The sequence below is a fragment of the Anguilla anguilla genome, chromosome 11, assembly GCF_013347855.1.
Source record: "Anguilla anguilla isolate fAngAng1 chromosome 11, fAngAng1.pri, whole genome shotgun sequence".
NCBI lineage: Eukaryota > Metazoa > Chordata > Actinopteri > Anguilliformes > Anguillidae > Anguilla > Anguilla anguilla.
The window spans coordinates 13,622,752-13,639,579 of NC_049211.1; the positions used below are offsets into that span (position 1 = coordinate 13,622,752).

The 16,828-nt window shown below is 39.9% G+C and overlaps 2 protein-coding genes across 2 annotated transcripts; one reads left to right on the top strand and one right to left on the bottom strand.

Moving 5' to 3' along the window:
• Positions 1-796: 796 nt before the first annotated feature.
• On the bottom strand, positions 797-2,733 carry LOC118207923 (interleukin-10-like). The gene is made up of 5 exons (XM_035382126.1): positions 2,569-2,733; positions 2,091-2,150; positions 1,849-2,001; positions 1,387-1,449; positions 797-1,314 (listed from the first exon to the last, which is right to left on the bottom strand). The coding sequence occupies exons 1-5, from the start codon at positions 2,731-2,733 to the stop codon at positions 1,183-1,185; spliced, it is 573 nt and encodes a 190-aa protein (XP_035238017.1). The 3' UTR covers positions 797-1,182.
• Positions 2,734-12,573: 9,840 nt separating this feature from the next.
• Positions 12,574-16,262, top strand: LOC118208430 (fibromodulin-like). The gene is made up of 3 exons (XM_035383097.1): positions 12,574-12,642; positions 13,481-14,389; positions 15,747-16,262. The coding sequence occupies exons 2-3, from the start codon at positions 13,492-13,494 to the stop codon at positions 15,896-15,898; spliced, it is 1,050 nt and encodes a 349-aa protein (XP_035238988.1). The 5' UTR covers positions 12,574-12,642; positions 13,481-13,491; the 3' UTR covers positions 15,899-16,262.
• Positions 16,263-16,828: the final 566 nt, after the last annotated feature.

Sequence of the window (16,828 nt, forward strand, 5' to 3'; positions counted from 1 at the left end):
ATATGGCCATATGACCACACATAACAGGGCAGTTGGTTTAAGTGCTTCCTCTTCATTGGTCTTTTTTGGTGCTTCCTGTCCTTATTTCAATCTTTACAGTAAATCGTACACTTCCCTGCTAGCAGTGAGTGTTACCTCTACCCATAAGTGTGGAGGAAGTTGCACAAATGCGTCACTCTTTTCCCTTTGCGTTCGTCCCTGCTGTGTTCCCTGGGAATTTGTGGTTAGCTATATTTATCGTTTGCCGAGTAAATGTGGCTTTATAGATTCTGTATGCATTCAGAAATCTTCCCCCATCCCTTACACTAAGTATGTTACTGTTTCTTTTCTGGGTTTGTGACATAAATCAGTTTCTACATTCAGTGCTTAATTCATCATTTTACATAATTGATTCCATGCGCACAATCACAAATTTGTGTTCAGAAGAGCTGTACGAGTTCAGTGTTATGAAATTACTTCATGGCATAATTTCACAGACTCTTATCCTGAGCAAATTACACAGTTTATATTTTTGCATACCACCCATTTATGCAGCTGGATATTTACTGAAGCAATACAGGTTTATAAAAATGCCCATAATTGAATGCAATAATATTAATAAATTCTGTTCATAACTTGATTTATCTTACAATAATAAATTAATATTAAATTAACAATAAATTAAGTCTCAATACATAAGAAATTGACTATTTCCTTAATGATCTTGATGATGAAATTATACTTTCAAAAAAAATGCTGTAGAGAAGGGATGCTCAAATCCAGTCCTTGTGGCCTGTAGTATTGCTGGGTTTCTTCTTTGTCTGGTTGTTAATTGATTTGTTAATGTCTCTGATTGGTCAGTGATTGCCCTCACCTGGTGACCCAGGTCTAAACCGGTTTCTGATTGGAGGGGAAGAACACCTGGGTGTCAAAGGCAAATCCTGGAGGGCTGCAATGTCTGTTGGTTTCCTTTCCATGATGAAGGTCTAAGGCCAAAAGGCTTAAAATGTTAAAAAATAAAGAAAGAAATAAGTGATTTTCTGGGATAAATAGTTATTTTCCATCCTTAATAGAGAGTCAGTCTGTCCCCTTCTGATGAGGTAATACGTCGATCACAAGTCCATGTCCAAAGGTGTAAATGGGAAGAGGGTGTTTGTCGCATCGCTGACTTCCGCTCTTCTCTATGAGGAGATGAACCAGGTGTCAATGCTCCACTTGGTTTGCCTTGTGGCTCATGCCGGGTGAATCATGCCTCTTTGACTCCATATACTCCTCTATGTAGTTAAAAAACCAATCCAGCTCTCTCATGGCTTTGTATAGCCCTTTTTCTTGCATCTGAAAGAAAATGAGAATTAGTGTGGCTGTTACCACTTACAAATTACGAGCTTTCTCTTGAACTGCACTTACTTTATTGTACGTGTCAATGATATTGTGGAGCTCAAAGGGTTTCTTGCAGGAAAAATAGTTATTCTGAAAGGCAAAGAGAAAATTAGCAGTTTTTGTCAATTATCAATTGTCACGTGCATTCACACTCAAATGCACTTAGAACCATTAAAACTGTTCAAAGGTCATTTTACAAGAAAATGTATTATAGTTATGGCATGTACATTACTCTTCCTGTGAATTGGCTATGATTGAAATGACAGTACGGTCTGAATAAGCTTTCTCTTCAAAGATGTTTATTTGTCTTATTTAATAGTTACTCAATAATGTAGTCACGCAGAGTAATATTATATGTAGCCTAATTTATTAAGTTTAGCAATTAAGTATTGGCCATGCAGTTGCTGAAGTGTTTGTGCTAACACTTTAAACAGAATGAAATGAGTGAGTGGAAAATGTCCGGTATGGCTACGTTCCCTTTATACTTACACAAGAGATCAGCTCCCTCTTCAGCTCGTAAAGTATGTCTCCGATACTCTCGATGGGATTCGTAAACTCTCTGCTGGCTTCATGTGCGGCTGGCAGCACAGTTTCTAGGTAGAAGTGTAAAATGTCGTTCATTGCGTGACAGCCGTAGGTGCTCTGGAGAACAGATGGGGGGGAGGACACTGTCAGGACATGGAAACGATGACTAACATGGGATATGGTAGTTAGTCCAGGGCCATACTCACCTTTATCTCAGTGAGGACAGATGAGTCCAGCAATGCCGTTTCAACCTGATCTTTTTCTTCCTTGAGGGGGTAAATTAAACAGAAATAATGCATACATGGCAATTTACATAATAATAATAATATAAAATATAATAATTATAGTAATAATGATAACAGTTATTATTGTTATTATATTACTATTATAATAAATAACAATAATAGTGATAATGATATAGATTAATATGATTTAATCATTATAATACTAATGTTAATGAGTATTTTATTATTAATAATATATTGATATTAATATATGAATAATAATTATTATTGATAATATAGATTAGTAATATACTACTACTACTATTAATAATAATAATAATAATAATAATAATAATAATAGTAATGCCATTGTTGTTAATATTGTTTTTATATGGCTGAATAGGCAATGCAAAACAAAATACACAAGTATCCTTAATTCAAGGAAACTGTTTGCACTCACGTAGTACTCTTTCATCTGGAAAAACGAAGTCCTCAGCTGCTTCAGGCGTAAGGGGAAGTTTTGCACGAAGGTGCAGCATCTGGTCTTACAGGTGACCCTGCCGGAGCACGGGACCCCGAAGAGGAGCACGAGCAGAAGAACGGAGGAGATGCTGCGCGGAGTCATTGTCCCGAGGTCATTGTAGGAGCAGGTCTGAGCTCTGGATGCATTTATAGTCCAATTCAAAAGTCCCCTAGTCATTTCCTGTTGACTAAAATTGAAACGTGCATTCCTGCACTTGAAATGTCCCTGCTTTAAAATTCACATTCATATTTTTATGAGTAGATTTTAAAAAAATATTTTTGACAATGTAATTTTATTCAATTAATTCACACAGTAATATCCCATTTCCTGGATCAATGGAAGAACAGATCAAAGACAGTTACAGTGAAAAACAAAATGTTTGGGACAAAGACATTTTTATTTTTATTTTTGATCTGGACTGCATTTATATAGCGCTTTGATCCAAAGCGCTTTACAATTGATGCCTCTCATTCACCCATTCACACACACACACACACTCACACACCAACGGTGAAAGGCTGCCATGCAAGGTACCAATTTGGCTCTGTAGGCCATTTAGATTTGTAATCAAACAATTCACTTGCGGTCAAGGTGCAGATACTCAGCTTCTATTGCAGGGTATTTTTATGTACTTTGGTTTCACCATGTAGAAATTAGAGAACTTTTTATACATATTGATTTTGATTTTTAAGAGCTGAGATTACAGCAGGCAGTGTTAGTATAATGCTACACTTGATTTCTCCAACAATATCAGACCAAATGTTTTCTAGTGCAGGGACATCAATACTGCCCCCTTGTGGCGACCTTTATAATATGCTTTTACAAGCATAGGTACGCATATTGCTGTATAATCATGACTGCATTGTCACACAATGACACATGGTATATCATGGTTATTTTAAATTGTTAGAGCAGCACCACATTATTCCAGATTCAATGGCACCACCACTTTCTAGATTATTATTATTATTATCATTATCATTATCATTATCATTATCATTATTATTATTATTATTATTATTATTATTATTCCACAAAAGTAATTACAATAATGTCATTAAAACCAAGCTGCGCTCAGTTCCTGTATTAGGCTAAGGCATGAACACGCAGTCCCAGAGTTCATGCTGCTGGGGAAATACAAAGGCAGTTTCTGTTGAGTAACTAACCCGAATAACAGCTGGCAGGACCGTAGGCCATCCAAGTTCATTAAACCCTCTCTATAGGCTCTGATGCCAGGGGAATCGATAGGCTGTAGCAGGAGGGGTTTCATTTGTTGATTTGTATGCATATTGGCATGGAGGTGGTGTCTGATGGTAGATTTTGAGACTTTTCAAGCCCAAGGTGCAAAACTTTTTTTTTTCTTTTTCTGTTTTTCTTTTTGGTTTCTGTTTATATACATATATTTGAAAGAAGAAGAAAAAACACTTTTTTGTGGAAATGTATCTTTTTTTATGACCATAGCTCATCAACTGTGTGTACTATACTATAGTGCATGTACAGGTGTCACACATTCCATGATTTTTGATTCGTGACTCCAGGTGGACAAAAAAGACTTTCAGTGGAAAGTGACACTATGAAAATAACCTTTAAAAAAGATCAATTATATTCACTTTATTTTACTTCACACTACTGAAATAAAATAAAATGTATTTTTTTTGGCTGCAACATTGTTTTAAAAGTGTTATCACGTATTCAAAGTGATGACCTGACGGCGCCTTTCAAAGACATATTGGTGAACACAGCCCAAGTTTGTGTAATCAAGTTGCTTGCCTGGTGGGTAAACAAGACCCCATGAAGTTGTGTAATTTCAAGTAGTACGGAAGGACAGTAGACTCCAGAGAGTGTCTGGAAAGTCCAGCCCTGCTGTGTCTTTCATTCATCGGCGAAATTGTTTTGCAAGCGAAACTGGCATATTGGAAACGAGGACATCGTTCTTTTTCTCTGTCATTGACAGTACTGAGGACAAACTCCATATCCTATAGTCTTATTTTTTTCACATCAGCCTTTTCCACTGCATAATGTGCAATACATTTGAGGGTGGGGCGTCCGGGGAACGTCAGTGTGTCACTGTAGGCCCCTATAAAGAATGACCTTGTTTTCACTTCTGCTGAAGCAGTTGAGGCAGGGGATAAAATGAAAGCTTGCAGTAATTTAAATCAGTGTGATTTCCTTGCAGCAATTTAAATATAGAATTCGGGAAGAAGTACTGGGACTGTTTTTAACTGCTGGTATTCACATTTTTTATTGAGTATCATTAATCTCTGTTATTGTATAATTTCTATATTTATTTATTGTGCTCCCCTCTGGGCCAGGTCTCTGGGGTCCGATATTTTATATTTCAGTGGGATTTCCTGGTTAAATAAAGGTCAGAGTCTTTTCTTCCCTACAGCAAAACAGAGTTCCACTAGGGACATGAACCCTATTTAGATCAGAACCTCAGTTATTATTATTGTCTTTTAGTTCTTAATTTGTTTATTTGTGAAGACATAAATACATGGAAATACTAAAAATAATTTAAGACAAAAAAGATAAACAAATAAGACATTTATATCCCAGGGTGGTTCAAGAAACCTCAAGGGGCTTGTATGTTGACTCGCTTAGAAAAAGAAACCCATTCAAGAAAAAGAAAGCTGTGTTTTGGTGTGAGGCAAAACCTTAATTTTCGAGCAGCACAGATGCAAGGGAATTTAAGCTTGACACACACGCTATACAAGTTTGCACACTGTGTGCCATTAGGCATGTCTTACTATGTTTCTATGTGCTTATTTTTATATTTCTAAGCTCTATTGCTCTCAAGTTGTTTGTGGGCTCAATTGATTATTTTCAAGTTTTATTTACTTAATACAATGCAATATTTGATTGTGATTGTTGAAACATCTTTTTAAATTCTATTGATAAATGACACTTTATAGCAGTTTATTTTTATAAGATATTGTATGAATACATCAGCCAAAGGCCAGGCAGGATGCAGGCAGTTAAAAATGCCAGTGTTGCTTCGGTGTCACTGCTTGGTTATCACATGCTAGGGGCTGTTGCTATGCTATGTGATCACAGTGGCCAGTGTAGTCAGGGAAGGGTCACTATTCTCTCACACAGTGAAGTCCCCTGGGGTTTCCTCTGTGACTAACATCAGAGTTATTCAGCTGGAGGCCCGCATTGCCAAATGTGGCCTGTCACAGGTAACAACCACCCCACCCCCGAGGACAGAAAAAAAGGTATAGTCCCAATTTTTGATACTTGAGAATATGTCGCGTCTGCATGGTGTCAGCAATCGGCATAGCTCCCAATAGTGACAAAATAATAAATAAAAGCTCTGCATATTTTACGACAGCATCTATTCTTGGTCATCGAATGACATTGTATAAATGTGCTCAGGAGAGCTGAGGAAAGCTTTCAGAAATCTTACTGATTGCCAACACTCTGCATCTCCTGTAGTTTTAACCCACAGATTTCCGCCCATTAAGAAAGAAAGAAAGAAAGAAAGAAAGAAAGAAAAAGAAAACTGCTTAAAGCTCCATAAGATCTTCTTACCTTTAGTCAGTCCTTGCTAATGTAATAACTGTTTGCTGTATTACAACTGATTTGACTAAAAATGTATGTGATTGCTAGGTCCTCTGACCCTTTGAAGCGTTTTCCCCTCTGATGCCCCCTAGCGTTTTGGAAGGAAATTAAAGAGCACTCAGCAACCTGCGGCATTCTGAATGCCCTGTCAGGATGGATGTTGCTCTGACAACCATCTTTATTGACCCCTGGGGTGGGTGGGGGGCTGAGTGTAGGTAGAGTACAGCATATGTGATGTCTGTCAGGGCAGGGTCACCTCTGAAAGGAAGCTGAAATCACTACCAGAAGGAAATGAGTATGTAAAACCTACTAATAACCTTTGATGGAGCATTACCATTTCTTGTGCAGCCAAGCAATGCAACAGTCTTTAGGTATACAGTATCAGTACAGTTGAGGCAAACCTGGCCACATAATATTTTTAGACTGTTATAATATTGTGCTGAGTCATTTTTCTCGGATGCAAACCTGCATATAAAATTTCCAATTTGCACTGCAACTCGGAAGTTGTGGTTTCGGGGGTGGTTAACATGCAAAATTGTTTCCTGGTCACCCCTACCAAATCACAGCCTTACTATAACTACACAGTAAACACCAAATTGCATGTAAAATGTTAAAATTCAACCACTGTTTGCTGTGTAGGCGTCATTTAAAATATTTTTTATTCTTAAATACATGTCATTATGTACACACAAAGAATTGTCATATCAAAGGCATATCATAGTTTGATTGTTAAAATCATACATTTTAAAACATTATACATTATAAAAATACATTTTTCAACAGCAAGAACACTCATGCTATGTTACAAATTTGACCAGCCTGAACATGTCTTGCCGCAACATGGATCCCTGCCAAACATTTCACTTGTCATGAAAATACAAGTATACATATTATACGAAAAACATCGACTTTTGTTGGAAGAAGGAACATACAGTGCAGCAAATTGGTCGCAGCTCACTGTAGTAGGCGAGAATTTCAGACATCCTGTTATTCAATAAATGCAATGTCTGCATAGCTGCCATAGGGCTGCACTTGAACACACTGCATAATATCATATACTGTGTGGCTTCAGTTTCTGCAGCTCTGGCAAATGTTTTCACAGCACGTCAAGCAAAAGTTAGACGCATAATGTTCTCTGTGCTCACAGGACCTTTGCAGAAAAGAACACATTTCCTCCATTTCACACCTCATTAAATTATTAATGTGGACAGTTTGTTGCTACCCTAGCCAATCACAGCCCGTCATAAATATGACATGCAGTCCCTCACATGATCGAGGAGTCTGGAATGACCTTATATCCATAAAAAAATGAAAGCAATAAATAAAACAATAAAAACAACAGCAGATTGTAAGTGAGGAATTTTGTTTGAATAGTACCATTAGTTAAATAGTTTAGTCCTGTATGGCTAGACACTGGCATCCCAACTCTTTGTTCAAATGAACTCCCTAACCCCTTGCCCCTGCTTCCACTCTCTGCCACATACATTCACCACAAGTTCCTTGTGTCCTGGATTCTTGTTCAGGACAGAGGCGGGTTCAAAAGTTTCATAGCCACAACGGTTCAGGAAACAATAGCACAGGATTAAAGTGGATAAATGGGATGTCCCAATCGGACTTGGGGAAGGCGATAATGGGCGACCACACCGCTCACTGCACCGGACTGGCACTCGAACCGGATCACACGGCACGATCCACCAGTGTGTTCAGGTCTGCCAGATCCCCACATCCTAGGAATTTCAGATCATGTACAGGATGAAAATGCATTTTTCAATACATTATTGATATTGTGCACATAGTTTTATAGATTCATTTTTAATTTGTACCTGATGAGTATAAGGCTTTCAAGAGGACAGATAGAAAAGGCTTAAATGAAAAGTGTAATACAGTAGCTTTCTGAGCATGACTTCTGACTTCCTAGATACTGGTGCAGGGAAAATCTTCATCATTAATTGTATGCTGTTGTATCTTTGTCCTCTGTGGCATTTTTCCTGTGGCAGCAAACATCAGCCAATACCTTCAGGTATTGGGCTGTGGAGGCATCAATCATCGTGAATTAACATTTAAAAAATAAAGTCTGCTTATTAAACGTCTGAGGATTAATGACAGCAGTCATGGTCATGTGACACAAGTCAGAGCCTAATTAAGACAGCAGTACTGATGCAAATGCCACCAGCAGGACTGATATGACTTCTTGTCGCTCTAAAGAGGAGTATTAGTCATGTTCATTGGTTTACATGACATAATATTTAGAGTGTTAGAGGTTTGAAGTCATAATGTTTTAAATGTGTTGTTTTTTAGTGTGTGAAGCTGCAGATGTTTTCATCTTTTCAACAGGGCTATGAAATTTTCTTTGTGCAGTTCTCTTCCCAAAACTAATATTTCTTGTAGTAAAGGCACAGAAATAGTCAGGAATATTTTTGTATTTATGTGCCTGTGTATATGTGCATGCACACTCTCACATGGCAGACTTACACATATGACACTCAGACAAGCTCACACACACATGCACAACCATACTGATGCTTCAGTTTCTGCATTAAATAATGGGGGAGGGGGGGGGGGTCGCTACTGTAAATTCAAAATTCAGGATAAAGTATATAATGATGAACACATTTTAGCCTGTTATGCCAGCCTTTCACATAAGGTCATTAAAGAAACAAATATTTGGAGAGTATTTATATGCCTAGAATACATAAAACGGCAAAACAAACTGACGTCGTTAGAAAATGTTCGTGTTTTGTTTAAACGCTGTTGCAAGCATGTATTCTCCTCAGAAATATGTGACATCAGCTGCCTTTATATAATTTTGAATTGGTTGAGTGCAGTATGACTTTAACTGCACACTGAAATTCTATCGACAGGTGAGATTTATTTAGTTAAGGTTAGGTCCCAAGAGAAGCATGAAGCTATCTGTACCGGTGTGTCCGTACTATATTTGTCTGTCCCCCTATTTTGAAAGCCCAGTGTAACTGTAGGATTGACCCTGCTTCAGAGTCTTAATAATTTTGGTGTGCACTAGTGTGCACATCCTTTGAAAAGGGTGCATACACTTACATTTTTTAAATTTTATTACAAATCTATGAAACAGCAGCCAAATTGCTGTTACTACACAGGAGGACTATAATGCTGCCAGAATTAGACTGCAGGAACCCGGCTGACCAGAGGGTTGCGCACAGAGGCAGGTAATACCCTACTGACTGAAACCTGCCCTCCCTGGGTGATGTAATGGGAAATTATACACCACTCTGTGGGATCCCTAGGCTTGAATTAACACATGTTCTTAGTCTGCCTGACTGAGCAGTTCCAGTTCTGCGTGAAAATGTAAATAAAGAAAAGTGACATTTTCAGTCGGGGTTTCCGGCATAAGACTATGGCTGGATGTTTACTAGCGATTCAAAGATGGAAGGCACACTCCCCACTGCTTTAGTTGGGGTGCAAATGTAAACCCGAAGTGAAGGTTGAAGGCTTCCATCGGAGAATCGCTGTGTGATCTTAAAACAATAAACACGCAGTCAACATGGCTGTTGTGATGTTCTGGCACTGTGTCAACAAACTGGTCTGCTGCGTGATGAACAGCCTACAGGGCCCTTCAAGCTCAACACAGGCTGCCATGACAGCAGACAGAAGACATGTTCCGTGAGGTATTTCCTGGTGTGTGTGAGTGTGTGTGTGTGTGTGTGTGAGTGTGGTGAAAGGGGACCATTGGTGGTTGGGTGGTTGCATGTGTGAGGGGGTTATGCATGTATGTACACTTGTTTGTGAAGGGGTGCAGGGGTATAAGTATATACATCTGTGTGTGGGGGGGGGGGCAGTGGTGTGTATGTGGGGTGGGGTGTTTGTGTGTTTACATGTGTATATGTGTGTGTAGCAGGGGTGTGTGTGTGTGTGGGGGAAGTGAGGGGGAGGGGCTTACACGTGTATGTATGGGGGGGTCGTATGGGTGCTGGAGCAGGCAATCAGTCTTAGGCAGTGACCGGAACCTTCTTTAGTTTAGGAGGCTGATAAACAGTTTAATAACGTCTCTCCTGTTCCTCAGTGTGAATTTATATGTTTGTGTTTCACATTTGCCTATAACTCAGAAGCTCCCTCCACATGTGTCCTCATTTCCTTGTCCTATAGGCGGAGCCCATGGGAAATGTTGTCTCTCGGTGGAAAAACCAACAGGCCCTCTCCATCATGAGAAAGCACAGTCAACGGTTTTATATGAGAATGCAACACGGTCGACTAAGAATGCAACCTAAAAAGCCTGTTTTCATTTGTAGCTCAAACGTGACATTCCATAAGCAGGCAAAGTGTGCAGAAAGTCAGAAAGGCCTGAATGTTCTGGGCTGAAGCGCACAGTTGTGGGACGTGTGTCTGTTAGTCACAGAATAAATTTCACTTTGTGTACCGTATGACACCACAATGATTTTCCTTATCCTGGTAACACGAGCTTATGTGTTGCTGTTGTCTTTCTTAAATGTGAGCTCCAGCCTCTAAATATGGTCTGACTGTGGCCACAGCAGTGTAATCCTGCTGTCATGCCAACGCAGCAAGGATTTTTTTCTTTTTGACGTTTCCAGTTTCATCATAACATTGCGGCTTCAGTGGCTAAATTTTGTTTATAGCTTGTACCCTTCGTTGTAACAGAATGTCTTCTGTAAGCCTGCTGACTCAACCCGTGGCCCCTGCTGTGCCCCTGGTGGGTCCAGGACCCCAAACAAGGCCGCTGTGAAGGCTTAGAGAGTCCTGGGCTGGCCCCAGTCTGAGTCCTGGCTACTGGCCCCAGGTAGCCCATTAAAAAAAAGACTAAATAAATAAATAAATAAATATGTACAATGTATGCTCACGATTAGGCCCACTTCCTGCTTTTTGTCTTAATAGAGACACCCCGTGAGAGGCTGGTCTCCATTAGGAGATCAAAGGTGTCTGCGTGCATGTGTCTGTGTGTGTGTGTGTGTGTGTGTGTGTCTGTGTGTGTGCGTGTCTGTGTGTGTGTGTGTGTGTGTGTGTGTGTCTGTGTGTGTGTGCGTGTGTGTGTGTGTGTGTGTGCGTGCGTGCATGTGTGTGTGTGTGTGTGTGTGTGTGTGTGTGTGCGTGCGTGCATGTGTGCGTGCGTGTGTGTGTGTGTGTGTGTGTGTTCAGGGGGTGGGTGGTCTCTGGTGCAACACTAAAATGCAGTCATAGCTCTCAGAAGACTTGGGAAGGTAGGGATCATTGGTGAATGTGAGTTTAAATGCCCCCAAAGGGCTGTCACACAGTTGTACATTTACCCCCCTAATCTTTCTGTACTCACTTAAGCATATGAATGGAGGTTGATTTTAAATTTCCTTTTTTGCCCTTTCAAAAAATATTATAAAAGCCTTATGACTCTGATTTTGAGTTTCCGTTTTTCCCTGAACAAGTGACCAATCCATTGACTATCCTCCATAAGAAATGACTTCAGTTCTGTACTCATTCAAGCTGACAGTGCCAATAGCACACATTTACAAAAATCTCTTATTCAGTATAACGTGGTGTGTTTTTTAAGTGATTCGGTCGGACATTTTTTTGTACAGTTCACATGGATTAAAAGCCGAGCTGGTTTTTATTTCTGTTGAGACGCTTATGATCTGTCAAGTCTAGTGCCCCTCTGCTTTGCAGTGGATTTGTGAATTTTTATGAATGGGTCCCATATCGCATGGAGTATAATAAAGTCAGGTTACAGTGCCACAAAAAAGCATTTGCCCCCTTCCTGATTTCTTCTATTATTTCGTATTTGTCACTAATTTTAAAATGTGTTTTGGGTTTACTGAGATTCCCTTTGTCAAATATTACATTTTGTCAAAAGATCTGAAATATTTCTGAATTGGGAAGGCGGCAAATATTTTTCGCAGTACTGTATCACACACATGCACACACATACACACACCAGTTTTAATAGGGCAGGAGGATTTATGGAAACTGTGAGTTAAAGAATTTGTAGTAATAAGCAGAAATGTGACGTGCTGTTAAAGTCATTCAACCAAGAGGGACAAGAATGGCATCATGTTGGGGCGAGTTTCAGACTGCGTGAAAATCGTGTTTTTGTGTGTGACACCCTTCACCCTCCAAAGAGTGAAAGTGAAAAAGGGGGGTGGGGGTGCTTGCCTCTTCCCCTTTAATGATAAGGTTTACTGTTGTCCTTTGATGAAAACAAGGTTGTTAAAAAGCAGATGTACGGCTGCACGCTCTTGCAGATGGAACTGATGACTGGATGGCTGGAGGTAAGAGCAGCCAAGCCTTCTAACACCAGTGAAAAATGGCCTTGCAGTAATTGGAAAGCAGCTGGCAGGGGGAGGAGTAGTTCTGGAGGGGGAGGGGGGGGGGGGGGGGGTTGGGTGTTGGGTATGGGGGGGGGGGGGGGGGGGTATTCACAAAATCTTTTAGAATGAGACCAAATAGGCCATAGACCAGGACAGAGGGACAGGAGCGACTGCTGCCTCCTATCAGGTTTGTGGAGCTGCTAATTTTCCTGTATTCTCTCAAATTAGTAGGAAATTTAAATATTGTTTTTTTTTTGTACAGTTTCAGAAATGATCAGGAGGCTAAAGCTTCGTTCTGCATATTTCCAGAGAAAAAAGGATTAGACGGTTTTTACAATAATAATAATCATAGTACGAATCATTGCTTGTGGGATTTGAGGGAACGTTTCTTAGTGCTCCATTTGTTGTTTTATTTTTCACAGTATTTCTGTTTTTTGACATTGCGGATGAATTTCCACATAACTCTTTCATAATTAGAGAAAAAACTTCAGGTGTTAAAGGAATGCTGTTCTGTTATACATGCTTTCAAACATACTCACACAAATCTATACATATACATAAGACAAATGTGTTTGTATGTTATACTTCAAATTGCTTAATATATAAAAGCAGCAGTACATGTACTCATTTATATATATATATATATATATATATACATATACATACATACATTTATGTAAATAAAGCATTACTAAATATGATTTATCAAGTATTGTTTTTTTTAAATGATGAAATGGCCTGACTGTACAGATTAGTGTGTATAATGTAGCCCTTCCAGTGTACCATTTAGAAAGGTAGTTTGCCCACTGCATAACATATCCTGGAATAGAAATATAAAATTGAGCTCTGTCATCTAAATCATCACTTAAAAAACAAAAGGGTTGATTGCTGAAACAAAAGAAAATGTGCAAAAAATAAATATGTAACAAATGAAAGTTTGACATTTAGATTTTCTGAGTGGTGCACTAAATTCCCTGCTGTTCCTTGGTGTATTCTGATCATTAAAGATGTCCTCTGATTCTCAGCATCTGTCACCATGAGGCTTCTTGTGCTCCTGCTGTTGGCTGGGGTCTGTGATTTTGGGCTGTGCCGAAACCGGGACCCCTTCACCTGGCTGTCCCACCTGCACAGCCGGTACCGCGCCTATGGGGCTCCCCAGGCCGACACCAACGGGGGGGACTGCCCCCTGGAGTGCGACTGCCCCCCGAGCTACCCCGTCGCCATGTACTGCAACGGGCGTGGCCTCCAGCACATCCCGTACGTCCCGTCTCGCATGAAGTACGTCTACCTGCAGAACAACGAGATCAGCGGGATCCCGGACGACACCTTCGAAAACTCCACCGAGATCGTCTGGCTCATGCTGCAGCAGAACCAGCTCACCTCGGACCAGATCGGCCCCAACGCCTTCACCAAGCTGACCAACCTGCAGCGGCTCTACCTGGACAACAACCTGCTCAACCAGGTGCCGCCCAACCTGCCCACCTCCATCCGCGTCCTGCGGCTCACCAGCAACAACATCACCGTCATAGAGGAGGGCACCTTCAGCGGCATGGATGACCTCACCATCCTGCAGCTCCACGACAACAGCATAGAGGAAGTGGGCGGGGCCTTGAAGTCACTTCCGTCTCTCACCCTCCTGGACATCAGCGGTAACAGGCTGCGCAAGGTTCCGGGCCTTCTCCCCGAGAGGCTGCACCAGCTCTATCTGGAGTCCAACAGCATCGATGTCGTCCCCGCCGACTTCCTGCACAAACTCTCCCAGCTGCAGTTCGTCCGCCTCGCCAACAACCAGCTGACAGACAAAGGCATCGCTTCCAACGCCTTCAACGTGAGCGGCCTGATCGAGCTGGACCTCTCCTACAACAAGCTGGAGAGAATCCCGCCCGTCAGCACCAAGCTCCAGAACCTCTACCTGCAGGCCAACCAGATCAAAGGTACGGCCGCCGGCGTACCTCCCTCCCTCGGATACTCACTCTGAATGCCATTATCACATTATTTTTGATCCCGGACAGTCTTTTCCAACGCGCTTTACTGTACACTGCATTTCACACCATCATTAGTTTATAACGATGAGCATTCCCTGAAGCAGTTCGGCTTAAAAAGAGTATAACGATAATGCATATTATTATATTATCAATAATTATTTTTATTTATAATAATAATAATAATAATAATAATGTTAGAGTTATGATTTAGTGGCATTCAAAAGCATTTATGGCAGTGCTAATGTAAATGGGTAATAGCAGATGGGCCCCTTCTGGAATTTTCCATGTTTCTTCCAGGACTAGGACGAAATCTTTAAAAGTATATCACGTGTGCCAAATTTAATGGCTGTACAAATGTTTGCTATAGCCAATCAAAATATTGAATTCTTTGTATTTTTACTTTTGATAATAGGGATTGCAATCCTTCGTAGCAGAGAAAATTATGTACCTTTAACTGCCTCCACTGGACACAGTTAAACAGATAAAACCCTACTGTAGCTGCGCACTGAGGGGTGTAAATCCCAGCTCACCCTCTGATGACCTGTGACTATTTCAACACCGCTCTGGAAATAAGGATCAAGGTTCCTTATGCAGAACTCCAAACAGTGTTATGTAGTCTTATCGCTGCTTGAATGTTGTATCAGATATATATTTAAGTCACAAAGCTAATGTGTGGTCTGGACGCCATAAAAAATTCAATTTTATTTGCATGGCATTAATTATGTTTCTTTAGCATGGAAAAAATGACCATTGACATTATGTATTATTATTATTACTATTATTTTAAATATGACAATTTTTTCACTTTCTTTAATTCAATCAGTCCCAGCTACAGCCTTGAAAGCTGTAGCCTTTTTTTTGGTGGGGGAGGTGAGGGGTTGATTTATTTCTCAAAACAGCCATGACAGCAAACCAGTAGCCGCAGGCAGCTCAGGCGCCTGGTTTCTGGCTGAACAGAACCAGATGGAGCCGCTTTACACAATGTATGGCATTGTTTACAGTCATTGTGAGGCCAGCATAGGGAGAGTCTTTCAGCTTTACACGTTTAATGTCTGCACTTCATACTTGTTCATGGTGCATCTTATAATCAGCACTTACATATTAATCATATGAATGTAATGGTTTAATATGTTAATTACTTGTTGTTAATTATTTGTTGGCCTTATTATTATTATTATTATTATTATTATTATTGTTGTTGTTGTTGTTGTTGTTCTAATTATTATTATTATTATTGTTGTTGTTGTTGTTGTCATTATCATTAATATCATCATCATCATCATCATCATCTGCATTTATTCCACAGAATTCTCCCTGGGAAGCTTCTGCACAAAGATTGACGTCAGGAATTATTCAAATTTGAGAGTGCTGCGTCTTGACGGTAACGAAATCAATTCGGGAGACTTTCCACCAGAGGCCGCTCGTTGCCTACGTCTGGCTCGGTACATTGACGTTTAGTACCAGAGATTCACCAGCAGAGGGAAGCCTCTAGTCTCGCGCTTTGCTCACATTTTGTGCAATAGGCCATCTTATGGATCACGTTTTGGATATAGCGTAGTTTCTTTTTCCTATGCATTTTCTCAGTGAAGACTTTTAAATAGAACAGTAGGCCTAATAATCAAATTTTCCATTAGAAAAAAACATAAAATGTGGAGTTAATATATGCGTAATTAATAGGGTGTGTATTTAAGTCCTGGACTAATGAAATGGGCTATGCTGTGAGTATTTATTCTTAACAAATTCTTAATCAAATTATAGCGAGTCTATGCCAGTGTATCTTTTAACATTTTATTTTTCAAAAAAAAAAAAAAAAATACCCAAGTGAATGGAAAAAGTGGGGGGAAAAAATCCAGAGTACTTTAACCTTTCTGTAACACTCCATCACTGTTTAGATGTAATTTGCTGTATTGTGAACATAATCTCTGTCCTTTTGCATGATATTCAGTTTTTTTCTTATAGTATGTAAATGACATTATAAGTCATTTACTCTGGGATTGTTCTATCTTGATGTTTCAATGCCATATTGGTGCTGCATGCTTATAGCATTTTTGAATAAGATTTGCTATCGACATACATAGTTTTCAATTGTACAAACAAAAATAAAAGCAAAAAAGGTTTAACTTTTCAAGCAATTACTGCAAGGATTTTCATATGTAGTCGAGCTGTTGGGACTCATACAATGTGTGCACACGCATGTGTGCAGGAGGATGATGTTTGTAATGCCACCCCCTTCCATTTTTCTTAAACATTCATTTACTAAATTTGCTCATTTTAATTAGGAGAAAATCAACCCAAAAACGACCATTGTCCCATTTGATAAAATTGGCCCTGTGAAACATTTTCAAAGCAGCAAAAACAGGAAGAGGACTGTGCATGGCCTGGAAGTGG

Coding starts and splice junctions, on each gene's coding strand:
- LOC118207923 (XM_035382126.1), bottom strand. CDS start 2,733: ATGACTCCGCGCAGCATCTCCTCCGTTCTTCTGCTCGTGCTCCTCTTC. Junction 2,151..2,568: donor TCCAGATGAAAGAGTACTAC/GTGAGTGCAAAC, acceptor TACCCCCTCAAG/GAAGAAAAAGATCAGGTTGA. Junction 1,450..1,848: donor AGAGGGAGCTGATCTCTTGT/GTAAGTATAAAG, acceptor TTTGCCTTTCAG/AATAACTATTTTTCCTGCAA.
- LOC118208430 (XM_035383097.1), top strand. CDS start 13,492: ATGAGGCTTCTTGTGCTCCTGCTGTTGGCTGGGGTCTGTGATTTTGGG. Junction 14,390..15,746: donor GCAGGCCAACCAGATCAAAG/GTACGGCCGCCG, acceptor TTTATTCCACAG/AATTCTCCCTGGGAAGCTTC.